Source organism: Podarcis cretensis (assembly GCF_951804945.1).
Source record: "Podarcis cretensis genome assembly, chromosome: Z".
NCBI lineage: Eukaryota > Metazoa > Chordata > Lepidosauria > Squamata > Lacertidae > Podarcis > Podarcis cretensis.
In genome coordinates this window covers 14602241-14621541 of record NC_137184.1, presented here as the reverse complement: position 1 = coordinate 14621541, position 19301 = coordinate 14602241, and the positions used below count along the sequence as shown (strand labels likewise).

Genomic DNA, 19301 nt, shown 5'->3' with positions numbered 1-19301 from the left:
GGGAATAGCTTTATGGCTAAATTAATTAAGCAGATGTACCTGTCTAATTAAAGAGCCACTGTCCCCTTTGTACCCTCACTTGCACGGCAAACAGTATTTAAATGCGCGGCCGAGCCGTTTCGCCTATCAATATTTAGTAGGAACACTCTGATGGAGGTGATATTAGCAAGATGTACTCTCCATTTATTATTAATAGCCGCCATTCCAATTTATGCACGGGAGCGGCAGTGTAGCTTTACAAGCATTGGGCCAGGGCCTGGGGTTGGACAGGAGGCAGCTGCTGAGGTAAGCAGCCACGCATCCCACCGGTAAGGGGAAACCCGTCAGAAATACCCCAGGGTCGAGCCACTGCAGCCCTTTCACAGGTGCCTGCTGACGTCATGCTGCTGAGCTCCAGCAATCCAAAGGTTGCCCTTGGTCTGATGTCACAGCCAGAAGCAAGAGGTGAGCAGGGGCTAGTGGGCCACAGGGATTGCTAGGTGACACCCCCCACATCTACACCCGTTGGGCTGGGGAGGACAAGGAAAGAAGACCTTGACTACTGCTGATCTGGAGCCTGGCCTCCTTGCCAGAGATTGCAACCACGTCCACAGCAAAATGGCAAAGGGGGAGCCAGGTGGCAGTGGCTGGAGCTGCAGTCGAAAGCCCATGCACAGAGGCATGGCAATGGGCTGAAGCCAGAGTAACCAGCCTGGGAGGGTAAGAATGTAAAGCAGCATATTGAGCTTTGTCAGATCTGCTTCCTGTGAGGTTGGGGGCAAAGATGGTCCTTCAGGAAACATGAAGAGGACTTTGAGTCATTGAGGCCTGAGCTGGAAGCACATATAAGAAAGAGCCGGGGGCTATAATAGGAGGTAGGGAACCTCAGGCCCAGGGGTCAGATGTGGTCCTCCAGACCACACCCACTGTCCCCTTCACTGACCCTACTTCTCCCCCCTGAATGCTTTTGCCTGGCTGGGGTGTATCCTTGAATTCTACTAATGCTTCTTTCCTGCATGGATGGAGCACAGAGAGGGGTGTGTGTAGAAACTGGCCTACTGGACATAGTGTAAAATCCACATTTGCCTCTGACTCTGCCCACCACTAGCACATGGTGCTCAGCAAGTTGCCCTGAAGGGAGTGTGGCCCTCGGGCTGAAAAAGACAGCCAACCGTGGACTATAGAGAAAGATGGACCTATTGGGGGCCTTTTAGTGCAGACGCTGCCTGGGCCTGCATGGTTCAATTCATGCTCTCCATTCCTTTGGTCAGAAGCGATGTGGCAGTGTGTAGATAAATTCCTTAGGTCATTGGCTAAGGAGAGGCGACCTGCTGGAAAGAAAAGGGGACTTCTAGCTCAAACAGACAGTTCATGGGTTCTCTGGAGTCCCACTCAAACACCTGCTGACTCAGCAGGATCCTGGCCCCCTCCACCAAAGACGACGCCTGGTGTCACCAAAAGGGCACAACTGGAGTCCATCAGCCATCTGCTATGAGATGCACAGACCCTTCCCCCAAATATGTCTGGCTCTGAGACAGGATTATGGCCCCATTGTTTGTTTCCATTATTATTTATCATTTCCTTTATAAAAGGCTTTTATGTTCTGTTTTCCTCCTTCCCCCAACATTTCAATGGCACCTTTTAATTTTTTTTCTTCCAGCGCACGTCGGCCAACATCACACAATAAGGAGGCTGGAACGTAAGTTCAGAGAGCTTTTAATAGTCTGTTCTACAATCTTCTGACCCAAGAACACATCAGGCAAAATTTGGGAGGAATTAGATTTACAGCTTGCCTTGAACAATCATCCATATAGGAAAGGACAGGATGGGGTGGGGGAGAGGTTTTTCTTCTGTCGCTGAACCATGGGAATTAGCAGGACACAAAAATCCAAAAAAAGAAAAGAGAAAAATCCTGTTTGGTTGATAATCAAGAATGTTACCACCCCCTTAATTTCTCTTGGGAAAACAAAACATCAAATTTACAGGAGGAGGTGGGGGTTTCTAGTCCAACTGGATGCTCTCAGGTCTAACTCTCAACATACTAGCAGTCTGCCGCCGCCTATTTTAGGTCAGGTTTGAGGAACCTGCAGCATTCCAGATGTTATGCACCCAACTCCAACAACATCTGGAGGGTCACACGTCCCCCATTCCTGATCTAAGGAGCAGCATTCCCTAGTGCATGCAGAGAGGGGAGGAATGTCTCTATTTAGAAGAGGCATTCCATGTGAGAGACAATGCCTCTTCTTAGATCAAAGTGGGACTCCCAACTCCTATCAGCCTCAGCCAGCAGGGCAATGGTTGGGATGGAGAGCTACAGATTCCCCACCCTCTTGTAAGAAGCAGGGCTGTTTGCAGCAACACTTAAATCTAGATCAGGAAGGTGCCTTATCTCTAGCCCTGAGATTGGTGACCTGAGTAGGTGGAGCCAAAAGACCCTGCCAAAGGCAGGAGGAAGCACTCACAGTTCTGCTATATATACCAGGCCCAGGGGATCCTGAAAGTTTATGATACCCAAGTCAGTGGTGAGGAAACTGGCCCTCCAGATATTGTTTGACTCCAACTCCCATCAGCCCCACACCAGCAGCCTGACCAATCTGGAGGGCCCCAAGTTCCCCGCTCTTATTATAAGGAATCCATTGAGGGCTTTGTAGGCTGTGGGGAACTGGTGTTTCCTGGCCCCGTTGAGTGTCTGCAACCTCCTGGGTGGAGGGGGTGGGGTAGCTTAAAGCAAAGGTTAGTGCAGGATTGATGTAAAACATGTAATTAAAATTTTGAAATAAGGAACAGTTAAGGATGGTAATTATATATATATAATGCATGGGATATATACACATATATATCCCTTTTGTGGAGATATATATGCAGGGTGTGGGTGGGTGTAAAATGTAGGGGATACGCACACACACACACATATGGATATATATATCTATCCCCTTTTGTGGATCCATATATATATATATATATATATATGGATCCACAAAAGGGGATAGATAGATAGATAGATAGATAGACAGACAGACAGACAGACAGACAGACAGACAGATGGATATAGATATAAAGATAGATAGATATTTCCCCCCTGCATCTTCTTGTATATATATATGGATCCACAAAAGGGGGGAGGGAAGTCCAATGGGATATGTGTACTGTTTTGTTTTTCTTTTTAATTGTTGTTTGCAAAATTTGAAAATATTTTTAAAAATTATTTTTAAAAAGTAAAGGAAAACAACGTAAAACAAAGCCAAGCCAAGCACTTGCCTAATCATTTTCAAGAAGACACTTCAAGCCATTTGTAGTGGGAAGCCTAGGGTGGTGGGTCGGGGATTGACAATGTAGCTTTCGATGTACTCAAATACTGTCTGAGGGGCTTGGTCGCCATTGATGAAAATGGCATCTTCGAATACAGTCTCCAAGCCTTCGGCGATCCTCAAGTAAGCGTCCACTTTGAGTTTCACAGCCTCTTCCAAGTCCCTCGGATGTATCAGGAGGCGTTCACTGGCTTCCTTGGAGGCTGCCGGTTGGTACAGTGTGTGGTACCTGGAAATGGGGCAGAACAGTAAAAAGCTCAGAGACGAAGCCCTACCCTACCTTTTTAAGAGTATTCTGGTGACAGCAGGAATGGGGAACCTGTGGCCTTCCAGCCCCTGTAGCCACAACAGCCAATGGTCCAGGGATGAAGGGAGTTGAAGTACAACAACATCTGGAAGGCCACGGAGTCCATCACACCTGTTTTAATAAACAGCATTCCCTACTGCATGTAATACATGAAAGGATGCTTCTCTTTAGAAGAGCAGTCTCTCATTTGAGAGAGGAGAGTGCCTCTTCTTCGATCAGCAACTGTGTAGCCCTCCATATATTGTGGGACTCCCAACAGCTCCAGCCAGCATGGCCAATGGTCAGGGGATGCTGGGAGTTGGAGTCCAGCAACATCTGGAGAGTCACAGGTCCCCCAATGCTGACATAACAATATATAGCCATAATTCAGAAAAAATACTCTTTAAAAACACAGGAAAATTGTTGGCAAAAGTGCTCACAATTAAACCAACCAAAGCTGGGGAGGCTTGGCCTACAGTTTTCTGGCCCCTGAACAAAGATTTTTTTGTTTTTAAATGGCAAGTCTTGGATTCAAATTTACAGTCTAACCCCAAAGGTAAATTCCCTTTCTCTTGCTTGTCTGGATGGAGGACAGAGCAGTGTGTGTGAGCGTGTGATGAAACCAGCTTACTGTGTAAATGCGAAAACTGACACTGGTTGATCTGCCCACATTTGCCTCTGGCTCTTCCCATCACTGGCATGCAGCCCTTGCAAGGTTGTCTAGAAGGGAAGGCAGATTTTCAGCTTAAGAAGGGTGACCCACCCCTGGAGTAAATGCAAATGCAGACACGGTTACTGTCATTCCAATGGAAAATCATCTCGCCCTAGTGGCGAAGGCTGTGACTAGGTGCATATGCCTGCTCAGTCTGCTGTCCAGGTGAGGCTGTCTGTTGAGAAGGGTAACTCAGGGCTGTCTTTAAATTGCATTTGGACCAGACATCCCTTCAAAAAGTGAACTGTATTCTGCAAAACAAAAACAACCCCCCCCCCCCTAGATTTGGATAAATTTTCCAAAGCAGGGAAACTATCCCCAGCACACTTGCATTGGTGCTACTAACCTTTCTCCAGTGACTGGGTCAAGCATACGGTAACACAGGCGCTCCAGAATGGACTCAGGTGTGATGTGCAGGAAAAACACCCTATGAAGAGAGTGGAGAGGGGGAAATGTTCAGTTAATGCCACTAGCAATAGCACACTGACTGTTTTTTGAGAACAGCTGAATTCTTCCTATACGGTAGGCCCGCAACTTATTCCAGGGATCAAGCCTAACGCCAAAATCACGTATAGTCAAAACTCATTGGGTTCTGTGGCAGGTGGGACTGCCAAAGTCATTTGCACCCGTTTCTGCCCCCTTTTTGATTTTTAATAGGGTTTTGTTGTTGTTGTTGTTGTTTGCCATGCACACAAATTAAATGCACCCAAGTTGCGGGCTTGCTGTATCCTAAATAATAATGATCTTTGATTAACAATACAAGAAGCTGCCTCAGTCCAAAGCCAGGGTCTGTTCCCGTCACCTGCCTGTACTTGGTCCTCTAACCTGCAGAAGCCTTTTGGATGCTGCGGTCCCTCTCAATCAGCCTCCAAGTTAAGAGAGAGGATTTCTCTTCCATCAAAGGGACCCTTGTGGTGCTATCTGGCTGGAATGTTCCCAGCAGCACCAAAGTTCTGTGTCTAGGTGCCATTTTAATTTCCCACATTGCCCTCATTGGAGCATCATTAAAATGGTGGCCTTCAAGGCAAACTGGAGTGTCACAGCTTTGAAAAAGGTGAATTCCATGCTAAGGATCATTAGGAAAGGAACTGAAACTAAGAGTTAAACTGGGGAACTTGCTCCCACAGGAGGCAGTTATGGCCACCAACTTGGACGGCTTTAAAAGAGGATCAGGCAGGTTAATTGAGGAAAGGGCTATCAATGTCTACTAGCCACGATGGCTGTGTGCTACCTCCACTCTCAGAGGCAGTGATGTCTCTGAATGCCAGCTGCTGGAGATCACAAGTGCTTGCTGGCTTCCCATTCGGGCATCTGTTCAGCCCCTGTGAGAACAGGACGATGGACTAGATGGGATCATTGGCCTGATGCAAAAGGGCTGCTCTTATGTTGGGCTATTATCCTTCTTTAGGCATTACCAGTAAGCCCTCATGGAGCCCAGGTAGCTCAGTCCATTTGAACCTGGGGTTTCAAATGCAGGAGACCTCTCCACAGAGGATGTGCCAGAGTTCCTTCCTGTGCTGGCTCTTTCCCTAGATTTTGTTTCTGAGCATGTCTTAAAGTCTAATCTACACAGAGGGATGAGCTGGAAGAAATCTGGCCTGTATCATTGCCAGTTGAGGGAGATACGGTACACATTTCTAAATGCACCCCAATATTAAAAAACGCCCTGCCACACATAAATATTGTTTATTTATTTAAAATGAGCACAACGAAGGCCATGATTGAACTTTTGTCCTTGATCTCCTAGTTTTCTCTTTGCATGGTGTGTAAGCGAAAAAACTGAGAGGAGCATTTGAATCTGGAACTGCCCCACCCGCAGGCTGAAGAGGGGCAATCTGTTCCACCACTCATTCATCATGTATATCATTTTGACCCTTGGGAGAAAAGCACCAAGACTTACACTCCTGGGCTATCCCAACTGACTGTGTGTGCTCCTATTTTCAGATGCTCCCCTGAGCCCAAAGCCCCCCCCCCCCCCCCGTGTGTAGTAGGCCAGCACTTGAGGGAGATGACTATGTTAACCCTCTCTCACTTCTTTACTATACGAAGGGGAATTTTTTTATGCTCATTCATTACTACAGCCACCACTTTCCAACCCTGAAGTATGAAGTGCATCCCAGGATTTCTCATGCCTCAAACTTCATAATGCAGGAAATATCTTTACCGAAAGGATATTGGAAGAGGTAACTTGGAAGAGGGGGAAATCTCCTGTTTATTATTTAGCTTTCTGTCTTTCTCCTGTTCCCTAATCCACTCCAAATTCTTTGTAGAAATGAACTTTTATTTTATTCTGGGCGGTGGGGAATAGGATATTTTGCTGGCTTTCCTCAGAATGCAATTTCTCCCTGCGGCTGGCTTCAAGGCTATACTGCTTAGTTTTTATATTTCATTTCAATTCATTTGGGAGGGGTGCATGCACATGCCTCTCAGACCGGTTAGTGTAAGCTTTAGACATTCACCAAAGGGAACATTTTATCCTTACTGGGGAGAATCAGATCAGATGAAAGCCGGAGGGTTCTATCACCGTGGCATGCACGTAGCAAGATTATTTGGCTCCTTTGTAGAACTTAAAGTTATGAAAATCATCTCGCTGGCTCTTCAAATGTTTACAGATAATGACTTCCACTTGCATTGAGTTAAAAAAAACACACACAAAAAAAACACACACCTCAGCCCAGCATTAAAAATAAAAAAAGCAGAAGATCTCAATGATTCCAAAGACAGGAGGAGAATATAACAGTTTTCAACAGTCTTTTATCCTTTACACTCCAAACATTTTGTTTCTGCTTTGTTTCTGTTGCCCAACAACCGTCTAGAATTGTGATTGTCACAACGGGTAACTAGTGATAAAGTGTATTGAGATGAATATTCTAGCAGAAGGCAGGGAAAGGCACACGCGAGGGGGGGGGGCAACAATGTCTGCTTATACAGTCCTGATAATTGATACGGCTCCCCCTATTATTTTCCAAAATAAACAAAACAAAACAAAAAAAGAAGGAAAGGATTATAACCTGCCATATCAAGGAGCCTTGTCGCTACTCATAGTCACTAAGTTGAGAAAAAGAGAAATGTAGCAGGAAACTGAGAAGGAAAAGCCAAAGACCCACCCCTCGTAAGAAGCTGCCAGGAAGATGAACAGTGGAAGAGCCTTGTCGGAAATACACATTTTGTGTGTGGAGAAAGTGTGTCTTATTATTCAGTCTGGTGTCAGCAATAAAGACAAGCAGAGGGAAGGGGGGGGATGTTGTAGGGAGTCAGGTGGGTAATTCCTGACTCAGACGTGTTCATTGCCTAAATCAGCCATAGGGGAACGTTTGGCCTTCCGGGTTTTGCTGAACAACAGCTTCCATCAGCCCCAGGAAGCATGGCCAATGGCCTGAGATCATGGGCGCTGTAGTCTAGTAACTCCTGGAGGGTCAATGGAACAAGCAAGGGACAAGCCATCACCAAGCCCCTACTACAGGCTTCCTCAAACTCGGCGCTCCAGATGCTTTGAGACTACAATTCCCATCATCCCTGACCACTGGTCCTGCTAGCTAGGGATCATGGTAGTTGTAGGCCAAAAAGATCTGGAGGGCTGAGGTTGAGGAAGCCTGCCCTACTATATCCTGGCATCACCCAGCAGTTGAAGGAGGCCATTTAAATGTGTCTGTGGGAGAGGGGTTATTGGTTTGTTCACTTTTGTTTTCGTTTTATTATATGTTTCGGGCTTTCATTTTGTGTTTTTATGTTGTGAACTACCCTGTGATCTTTGGATGAGGCGCAGTATACAAATTTAATAAACAAACAAACAAACACATTCTGAAGAGGATTACAAGGCATCTTTCCATGCTGCCAGAACTGCACAGCCCATCCTATTTATTGGTCTCCAGGGATAATCAGTTTGGTTTCCTGAGCAGAAGATTCGGAGCTAGAGAACAGAGGATAGCTCCAGCCCCACTATTAGGAAGAGCAGCAGGTGCTTGCGGGGGGGGGGGGGGAGCATACGGATGTAAGCAGGCAGCAATTTCCATCCAGTCCTCCGTTCATCACAATCAGCACTGTTTCCATTCTGCTAGGGTTCAGCTTCCACTAAACCTACATTATTACTCCCACTGTCTGCTAAAAATTAATTACAAAGAGTTGTATCCAACTAAGTTTTGCTCTACCACTGAACTATAGCCCTTCCCCAATTGTTTTAGCTTTTATAGATTACATTAGTATTTTTACTGTTTAAAATTTTTGAACCAGCCCCAGCGGGCATGGTTAATAAGTGCCCTATAAATGCCCTCCCTCCAAAAAATGTATAGTGTTCTTTCTACGTGTGTAGAGCAGGTATCCGCATAGATATCAGGAGTGGATGCAATCAGACTGGGATGCTTAATGTTGATTTGGGCCCTGGGGTGGACAATGGAAATCTGTTGGATGTGGACCAGATGGAACGGGAACATTCTTGTGGGCACAAGTTGGAACTCCTGGGTGCTAAACTATGGAACTCATTTCAACAGGAAGTGAGTTGGTGACGGCCACCAACTTGGATGGCTTTAGAAGAGGACTGGACAAATTCATGGAGGAAGATAATGGCTACGAGTCATTCTGGCTAAACTGCCTCCAGTTGGAGGCAGTAATGCTTCTGAATACTAGGAGGGGAGATAGCTGTTATTCTTGGGTCCTGGGAGAACAGGATGTTGGACTAGATGGACCACTGGCCTCATCCAGCAAGGCTCTTCTCATGTTTTTAGTGGTGGTTGTTGCCCATTGGACCTTGTAGGGCAGAAGGCAGTGAGTGACCCTGCCAGTAGACAGAGACAGAGCCAATGACAGGTGAGGCTGGAAGCAATCAGAGGTGGGGCCAACTCATTCTAGTTCTGTCCCCATCCTACTCCCTGATGAGTTCTACAAGGGCAGCACTGAAACCATGGAGGAAGAAGCTGGCTGGCAGAGCCAACCCCTAAAGAGAAAAAGCAGGCAGGTGGGGTAGAGGGGCACAGGCAGGCTGTGGTTGGTGGGGCAGTGCCCCTATATGCCCTAATGGACCAGCCTCCTCTGATTAAAAGCTACTTTTAAACTTCTGCTTTTATTGTGAGACAGCAACTTTCAAAAATAGAAGGCCATTCATCTTGTTCTCAATTTGCTAAAATAGCCTATACATCTTCCCCTTGGTAAGCAGGGACCAGCTGCCTGCTTTCCATTCTGCATGCTCTGCACTGGGGGGCGGGGGCCACTGGCTGATCCTTGCTTAAAATGGGAGCATAACTGATAATGCCACAACTTCCCCCAGCTGTGCCTAAACCTGAGAAGGAGAGGGAGAGAGATTACTGCTGTTAACTATTCAATTGCCAAATGTTCCAGGCCTGCCTTGCCATGGCCCCAGAACAATATATATCCACAGAGAGGAAAGAGGTGGTGAAATCCAGTCTTCCTTCTTAGCCGTGTAAGGCTGTCATCTAGGGCAGGTGCAGGGAATCTTTGGTGTTCCAGATGTTGCTAGACTACAATCCCCATCAGCCTTAGCCAGGAAGGCCTGGGATGATGACAACAGTTCAGGAATATCTGGAGGGCCAAGGGCTTCCTCCCCCTTGATCTACGGTGACACTGCAGAGTGAATAGCTTAAGAGGTTCCCACAGACACACTTCCTGCTCTGCCTTGCCCCTTCTGCTTCTAATTAGGAAGGAAGGATTTGATGCAGTTCACGTTCAAATCCACACTTTGTGATACAATACATAAACTGTAACACAGCCCTCCTTCAAAATTCACACCTCCAAATTTTGCAATGCAGTCCTCTCTAGCCAAGTGATGTATACAAAAATGCAAGGAGAATCTGCTTCAGCTTTTAAACTAACCACAGTTCTCAATGGGAACTTGGTAACTGTGGTTACAGCCAAACTACAGTTTAGTGTTACAAGGCTCTCCTCTTTGCTGAGTCTGATGACTGGCAAACTGAAGAAGGGGGAAAGAGCCTATTCAGAACATCACAGTCTGCCCAACTGATTCACAGCTTTTTGTACTTCAAAGCGGAAAAACTGACATGGCCTTCATGCAGGAGAAGTCTCTCTCTCATCTTACCAAATCCTGAACATATACAACTTTGTTCTGATAATATTATATAGGGGATCAATCAGCTTCAGGGCAAACATGTCCAGTCTAATCCTCCTCCCCACCCCGTTCCGGTCACCAAATCTGCTAGGAATCAGGAATATCTGGTTGTAGCCAATGAGCAAACCCACTGAAATTACCAGATCTAAGTTAACCATATCCACTAATTTGATAAGTCTGCTCTGCATAAAGCACTGAATACAACCCATCATCCACTGAGGGGGTGTTATATAAGCATACGGGGGGAGGGGAAGCACAGGCAATGCAAACATTTTAAAGGCTTTTCAAGATGTCCATAAAGTTTCTATAGAGAAATTGCTCATAATGCCCCACTTTTAAAAAAAGAAAGAGGCTAGGAACTGGTGGTATCAGCAACTGCTCCTGAAATGACATCACATCTCTTCATGCAAACACACACACACACACACCACCTCTCTCATTTTTATTCTCTGCCTCCTCCTCCCTCTCGTTTGTTATTCCATCATTGTCAGATTCCCCCCAGAGTTTGCTCCAATGGCACTTCACAGATCAGGAATAAAGATGGCAGCAGCAGGGAGCTCCTTCGGTGGACAACTGAGCTGGCCCCATTTCCCCTAATTGTGAGCTTAATCGCAGCTCGTCTCGGCAAGGAGGGAGCTTCTGTGGCTTGGAAGGGAGCAGAGAAGACAGAGCCTTTTGCTGTTGGAGCCACAGGCATAATCAGGATCCCGTACAATGCCGGGAAAGAACTTTTGTGATGCTGCAAATGATTCTGAACACATACAGGGAAGGGATGTACCTCATCTCAATATCTCCAGGTAGAGCTGGGAGACTCCTTGCCTAAAACCCTGGAGAGCTGCTTCCAGTAAGTGTAGACAGCACTGAGATAGAAGGACCAAATCTCTGGCTCACTATGGCAGCTTCTTATGTTCCCCTTGGGCTGCCCAGCAGACTTTCTACTCTGCAGTTGGGGCTGCTACTGAATTGTCAGCTGGCTTGCTTGCTTCCCTACCTGCCTGGCTCTCGGTTGGCAGCCCCAACAGACGCCTTCCAAGCCTACCATGCTGTCTGAAGAGGCCTGACTGCTTAAGTTTGGTCAAGGACAAATATGATGACATCACACAAGGGCCAGTAGACAACCTCTCATTGCTACAGCCATAAGGTGAGAGAAAAGCAGGTCAAGACAACCGAACAGCATCAGAACGCAGATGTTTGTTTTGGCTACATCACCTGTGCCAATTTTCTACATTAACATCAAAATAAGATGATAATTGGCACAGCTGAAATGCAAGCTGAGAAGTCCCAGGTTCAGGTGTCATCTCGGCCACAACCTCATCCACTGGCCTTGGTAAGCCACTGCTTTGGCCCATCACTTTCCTGGGCCATCAGCCATGCTTAGTGAGAGCTGATGTGAGTTGTAATTCAGCAGCATTCAGATAGCAACGCCCCCCCCCTGCTTTAAATACCTGAAAAATGCTATTTAAATTGCCAAGTATTAGCATAAAGAAATAGCGTGTTTTAACACTGTCTGTGTCCACAAAGCAAAGTTAATCCCTTTGGCCAAACGATAGTGGCAGAAACTTTTCCAGGGGCAAGATCTATGCCCTTGAATAGTCTTAATTTTTTGAAGAAGAAAAGGAAACACATTGCAAATGCAAAAGAGGGAGGGGGGGAGGAAAAGAGCCGATGATGTGTCACTTTACACACGTGTCAAGAGTAACCAATTTCCTAATAGGGAATAAATTTCCCCCATTTAAATACTGTCAAACAGAACCTCTCCAGCCTAATAGGGTTCGCTTCTGGGGAAAACGCAAAATAAATCGGATTAAATATTTATATTTCATAGTATTAATTAAGAGGCAGGAGGGAGGGAAAGAGTGGGGAGGAAAGCAGTCCATCAAGAGAACCCCAATATGTTCAGCGCGTCCCCAGGAAGCCAGAGAAAAGGAAATTTCACAATCAAGTGTGTAAGTGTTCCAAAAAAGGGTGCTGAATATTTTATGAATATTTGTCATAAGACAGAAATAATAACCACCGTGCAGAGCTATTAGAATTAATATTTATGCTGCCCACCATGAAATATTCATGGGGACAGAGAAACGGGGGGGGGGGGGAGACGGGCGCCCGTTAAGACAAGAAATAATTTACATTGGGTTCGGTTTACCCGCCGGCTTGATGTTTAAAGACGGGTTGACAAGGCTCCGTATGAATCCGTCAGTCACTTCCAGCCAGTGGGTGGGGTGAAGAAGGGAGGGATGGCAGAAGCAAAAGTGGGGAGTGGTGCCAGGGGGAGAAAGGGTCCAGGCTGCTGACAGCTCACAGATTGAGTTTCTGACAGCCCTTTAAAAAAAAAGGGAAAAAAGACCCTAAACGGCCCCCCCCTTCTTCCATTGCCGGAGGCGGTCGGTATTTTGCCACACCGTACATCGGGCGCTCTCCCCTTCCATCTGCTGAAATTAACGAATTAATGAGTGCGATCCATTTTACAGTGGGGCCCCAGGAATGTTTACTGGTGATTAAATTATAATGCAGGAGGAGCTGTATAATTCATGAACCAATTAAAGGAAGTGTTAGTTGATTTGATGGGAAGCGCAAATACAAAAAGCATTTAACTAATAGGGAACCGCGGGCCGCCCACCCGCCTCAGCTCTCTCGGATTACGCGGCTAATTGCTCTGCTTTATAGGGCTGTCACAGATAGCCATGCATATTTCATTGTTCTCAAAGACTTCAATTGTTTGCATGCGTGTCTCTACTGTAAGATGCAGAAGCCCGGCCAAATTTCGGTGTAGTTAAGGCACTCCCCCGCTTCAAAGGCCAAAGTGGAGGATGTGGGGGTGAACCAGGTAGAGAGGAGCGGGTGCCCGATGCTTGGGGGGGGGGGGAGAGAAACTTAAGGCCACCGAATTGAATGTCACTCAGCAATTACGTGATTAAAAAAGTGTGGCGTACACACACAGCCATCTTTTCCGTTGTGGCCTTTTCTAGATGCTTGTTTGCAAGGCTCTCTCTCCAAATTTATTACTGTGTTTGCTAAATGCTCCCATTTCCTCCACCCCTTTTTAAAAAAATAAATAACAGAGATTGGGCGGCGAGGGGCACGGGGAAAGGTATGAAAAACTGGGGATTCAAATCACTCCAGAAAGCACAGCCTTCTGTGGCTTACACTGATGGCCACCAACTTAGATGGGTTTGAAAGAGGATTAGCCAAATACTTGGAGGAGGAGAGGGCTATCGGGGGCTATTAGTCACAATGGCTGTGCTCTGCCCCTGCAGTTGGGGGCAGCATTTCTTCTGAATACCTGTTGTTGCAAACAACAGAAGGGGAGACTGTTCTTGTGCTTGAATCCTGCTTGTGGGTTTCCCACAGGTATCTGGTTGGCCACTGTGAGAACAGGATACTGGACTAGATGGTCCACTGGCCTGAACCAGCAGTCTCTTCTTAGGTTCTTTGGGCTCCTGGCCAAAATGACCAGCCAGATTGGGTGGTGAGTACTAGCTGCCCATTGAGGCAGAGGCCTAATGCCCCACTTGTACAGTAATAATTGTACTGGCCTTGAAACCTGGAAAGCGTTGGAAATTAGGTAAATAAATATTAAATAGATTATCCCCTGGCATCTTAGATTGGGAGAAACAATACAATGTGATAATCATTTCATATTTTAAATTAACAGCATTCTTTGGGGGTTTAAGACTGAGACTAGGAAGAGGGTAAGGCTATTGATGGCTACTGCTCATTCTAACTATACACTGCCTCTGGTCCTGCTTGGCTGCTATGAGAACAGGCTACAGGAGTAGGTGGCCTGATCCAGCAGGCCCTTCTTATCTTTTCATGTCTGATGTCTTGGGCCAATGCTTGAGCTAATAGCTCTGCAAAGTGGACATGCAGTGGACTGGCAAAGGAATTGCTATATTGGCTGGTTTAGGAGGCATGTTTCTCACTCACGCCTCTTTGTACTGACAGGGCACTTGGCAAAACGAGTCTGCCATCTTGGCTCAAGCTGACCAGCCACAGCCCCTAGAAGCTTAAGAGAATGAAAAGAATGTCGCTTTTCACACAAAATGTTGTGGTGTGAAAAACAGCCAAGAAGATTTGAGCTGAATGATAAAATGATGAGTGGAATTTTAGTACTGCTCTCCTGAGAGGCAATGACGAGATGCATCAGGAGTTTATGCTCTCGGAAGAAACCTATGCATTTCTTCTATAACTTCTGGATTTTGCTCTCCTCTAATAGAGCTGGCCCCAATGCCTGCTGGTTTGAATTTAAAGCAAAAACTACTTGATATTTTTGTGGGGTAGGAATTTCTCTGGGGGCAGGGGCAATAGGTTGTGCAAAGAGTCCTTCTTTTGATGACACTGGAAAGTACCACCATTTTCTCCTGACGTGCTATTTAGTGATACTCCAATTTCAGTGGGGGGGGAGGTACAGTTGGAGGGTCTGACTTCCATCTGGGATGCAGACCTAGATGTTTAGTCTCTGCTCCTTGTTCTAGCCTTCTCACTCCTCTAGAAGGTACTGTTAGCATATCCACTGAGCAATCTGGTTTGGTGCTGCTGTTGCTAAATGCCAGATCAATCCATAATAAGACCATGCTTATCCATAACTTGATCATGGATGAACAGGCTGATTTAGTCTGCATTAGTGTGACTTAGATCAGTGTTTCCCAACCTTGTGCCTCCAGCTGTTTTTGGACTACAATTCCCATAATCCCTTGCCACTGGTCTTGCTAGTCAGGGATGATGGGAGTTGTTGTTCAAAAACAGCTGAAGGCACAAGGTTGGGAAACACTGACTTAGATAAGTGAACTGGGTTGTCTTGCTTTATGCAGCTGTGTCCACCTGGGTACTCAGTACAGCACTAGGCTAGGCTAGAATTGGGGGGGGGGACTTGGAGGGAGGTGTGCTATTGTCCATCAAAGCACTACCCCCTTGACCAGAAAGCATCTTGATCTTGGGACACGGTTGGAGGATCTGCACTTGGAAGCCAAGCCATAGAGAGAGATTGGGGATGCTGCTGGTTTACTGACCATCCTGTTGCCCAGAAGCATCCCTGAGAATCCCTGGCCAAAGTGGCCTCTAGGGTATTGTTGGAGGACCCCAGGATGATAGTCCCGGGTGACTCCAATATCCATGTGGAGGCTACCACTGGGTAAGCTCGGGACTTCATGCCCTCCATGACAACCAGGGGTCTCTCTCAAATGGTTCAGCACATCAGGCACTGCACACTCTTGATATAGTCTTTGCCCCTGTACAAAGGGGTATAGGATGTTAGTCAGCCAAAGGCCTGGTTGAAAAGGAATGTTTGCACCTGACACCTAAAGGTATATTATGAAGGCTCTATCTGATTCTCCCTGGGGAGAGCAATCCACAAATGGGAAACCGCTGCAGAAAAGGCCCGTTCTCGTGTTGCCACTCTCTGGATTTCTCTTGGAGGAAGCACACCAAGAAGGGCTTCAGATGATGAACACAGGGCCCAAGTTGGTTCATGTGGGGAGAGGTGGTTCTTGTGGTCCTGAACCATTTAAGGCTTTATAGGTCAAAACCAGCACTTTGAATTGGGGATGGAAACTAATCAACCACTGCAGTCAGACCTATAAGTTACCAGAGCATAGGCAACACTAGTTAGGCTACTCCTGTCCAGATAGGGGGAAGCTGGGCCACCAGATGACATATTGAGGATGCAATGGAGGCAGCAAAGTATGCCTCTTTTACTGCCTTCATTGCCACTAGGTAGGCTCGATGATGAGCTCTCACCAGTGTTCACTTGCATTTGATCAGATCTTTCCTCCATTCACATTCGAGTCTGATCCATTTGGATGATCCATTCAGATGTTCCAGAGGTCAGCTAGGGATTTGACAGGAGTGTCAGTCATATCAGCCAGAAAATCTCCCAAAGCGATCTGGAAATCCATTGGATCCATCAGCCTCCAAGGACGGGCCATCCATTCTGCAGAGAGGGAAAGGTGCTGAAAGCCTAAATGTCAACAGGAAGTGATCTGACCTTGACAAGCTGAGAAAACAAGGTCCAGAGTGTGGCCTGGCACAGTTTTGGGCCACTGACATGTTGGGATAGTCCCATGCTTATCTTCGCAGCCATGAAGTCCTGAGGCACCCTAGAGCCAGTCACCTCAGTATGGATGTTGACGATCACCCAGAACCAACAGTCTGGGAGGCCTCAACACCACCTCTGAGACCAGCTCTGTCAGCTCAGACAGGGAGACAGCTGAGCAGCAAGGCAGGTGGTAAAGCAGCAGAATCCCTAATCTGTCCATGTTTCCCAATACCAGGAACATACACTCTAGTTCCCTCTAACTGGACAGAGATCCTGGAAAGAGAGATGAAATCAGCAAGTCCCCCTTCCCACCCTTCAAATCTGCTCTGCTGCTGTACTGAGTGCCAGGTGGTGGGCACAGCTGGCTCCACCCTGCTCACCTACCCAGGCCTCAGTGATGCAGAACAGATTGGCCTCCTCATTCACAATCAGATCATGGATGAGGGAGGTCTTACTCCAAGCCCACCTGGCATTCAACAACAGCAGCCACAGAGCCAAGTGCTGGCTGATAAGATAAACCCAATTCCCCAGATTGGAGGAGGGGGTAAAAGGTAAAGGTACCCCTTCCCGTACGGGCCAGTCTTGACAGACTCTGGGGTTGTGCGCCCATCTCACTCAAGAGGCCAGGGGCCAGTGCTGTCCGGAGACACTTCCGGGTCACGTGGCCAGCGTGACATCGCTGCTCTGGCGAGCCAGAGCCGCACACGGAAACGCCGTTTACCTTCCCGCTAGTAAGCGGTCCCTATTTATCTACTTGCACCCGGAGGTGCTTTCGAACTGCTAGGTTGGCAGGCGCTGGGACCGAGCAGCGGGAGCGCACCCCGCCGCAGGGATTCGAACCGCCGACCTTTCGATCGGCAAGCCCTAGGCGCTGAGGCTTTTAACCCACAGCGCCACCTGCGTCCCAGAGGAGGGGGTAGAACATGGCAAAGTCACTGGCTGCCTGTGCTGTGTGTCCCTTACCCAGCCTGCTCAAACCCCCGCCCCATATTATACCTCCCCCTGCTCTGAACCACAGTGACTGGGACGGAGGAGCTGCTCTCCCCAGCTCCTCTCTTCCCATGCACATCCCACAAAAAATAATAATTTAAAAACATACAAGATAGAAACGGTTAAAAACAATTTAAAACAATTTAGACAACTGGGGCAATAATAACAAAATCGAAACCAGCTAAACAATACCCTAACCCAAATGTCCTGATTGCTGACAATCTTAGTCTCCCTTTGGAACGGTGCAATATAGAACAGCACAATGAAGCAGGAGGCTGACATTATCATTCCTGGGCATCTCCCCCCATTCCACATTTGCAAAAAATCAATATTTTAGTGTGACAGAGCCTACACTTTGGAACTCCTGCCTATTGTGTCTCTGCTGTACCTTTTTTAGCACCTGCTAAAAACATTTATGTTTAGACAAGTCTACCCAGGTTTGGGTTTTTTTTACAATCAAGTGGTATATACATTTCATTAAGTAAAATAAAATACATATCCCTACTCCCACCCCTCTTCGTATATCAAATGAACCATCCCATCCCATCAGGGTGCAGGATGCAACCTAACATGTGGCATGAATATGTCACTGGACAGCAGTTAAAGCTTCCTATCAATTGGATTCGACTTTGTGATGACATAACTGAGAGCATGTGAGAGCCCCTGACAGCGGCAATTTAAACAGCTGCAAGCGTGCGTGCATGTGTGCATTTATCCAAGGAGAGCCAAAAAAATTATATATATATATATATATAACATTGCAAGAGAACAAATAAATAAATAAGACACTGTTCTAGAGAGATTGCACTCTTCGTAAATACTCGAAACTCTCTGCAAATGCTGAAAACCATGCACATGTATTATCTCTGTAGTTCTTCAAAGACCTTTCATATAAAATATCTCCTATTTGCTTGTAATATTTCCATTTCCTTCTGGACTGTGGACATACCAAGCATCTGCAGCATGTGACTTCCTCCAAAGAATCCTGGGATCTGTAGTCTGTTAAGAGTACTGGGAACTGTAGCTCTATGTGTGGGGTAAACTACAGTTCCCAGGATTCCTTGGGAGAAGTAGTGTGCTTTTTAGTTGTACTTTACATGTATGCCATGTATACAGCTCAAACATTTCTGAATGGCTGTGTTTTCAAATGAGCTCATTTGGCATTCAAATGACAAAACTGGACCAAGTTGTCTCTCTTTGCCCATTGAACAGGGGCATTATCAAGAGACCCTCCAAGAGGTTACTAGAGGTTTATCCCCCCCCCTTTTGAGATGAATTTTTCATCTTGAAAGGTCAAACTTCCAGCTCCTTTGATTCCAGCTAGCTGCATTTCTCTGCTCTCAGCTTCATGGTTCCCAAGACACAATCAAGATGGGGAGGAAGCAAGGCATTTTGGCGACCAAGTCAGAAAATCCAAATGGCACTTAAATAATTTACAGAATTATCAGGGGGCACCACCAGACGGCTGGAACTAACATCACTGAAATGACCAGGGGCTTCTTTCAAAAGAATTGCAGTGCTCCTGAACAGGTCTCATTCACTTCGGTGGATGTGTGTGTGTGTGCAGGAGATGGTATCCACTGGGTTTTCCACTGAATGGTATCAAGGGGTGTAAGAAAGCATTGGTTTCTATTCTTCCTTGTATTCGTCACCTGCAGCCCTGTTTCCATTCTGATGCAGAAAGCCACATCAACTGTCTGTCTGCTCTGGTGAGATTACATAATTTATGCAATTAATTGTGTAAACTTCACTGCTATTACTTTATCTCACCCTATTGATTTAAATGCAAAAGAAACACAAGGAAAATGGGGTGTGTAATTAACATTGATATCCCACCTTTCCCCCAAGGAACTCAAGGTGGAGTACACAGTTCTTCCCCTCCTTTATTCCTCAAAACAACCCTGTGAGATTAGCCTAAG

At 46.5% G+C, this 19301-nt stretch overlaps 1 protein-coding gene across 5 annotated transcripts in view; it reads right to left on the bottom strand.

Annotated features, from left to right (window-relative positions):
* Nucleotides 1–1679: 1679 nt before the first annotated feature.
* The window catches only part of AK8 (adenylate kinase 8), a 99795-nt gene continuing 82173 nt past the window's right edge, over nt 1680–19301 (bottom strand). For 4 of the 5 annotated variants that reach the window (XM_079961372.1, XM_079961373.1, XM_079961374.1 and 1 more), the window contains 2 exons: nt 4632–4712; nt 3124–3516 (listed from right to left, as the gene is read on the bottom strand). In XM_079961372.1, the coding sequence (XP_079817498.1) occupies nt 3261–3516; nt 4632–4712 (337 nt within the window). In that variant the 3' untranslated portion in view covers nt 3124–3260. Of the gene's footprint in view, nt 1836–3123; nt 3517–4631; nt 4713–19301 lie in introns of those variants that run through there. The other variant, XM_079961371.1, reaches the window with a different exon arrangement.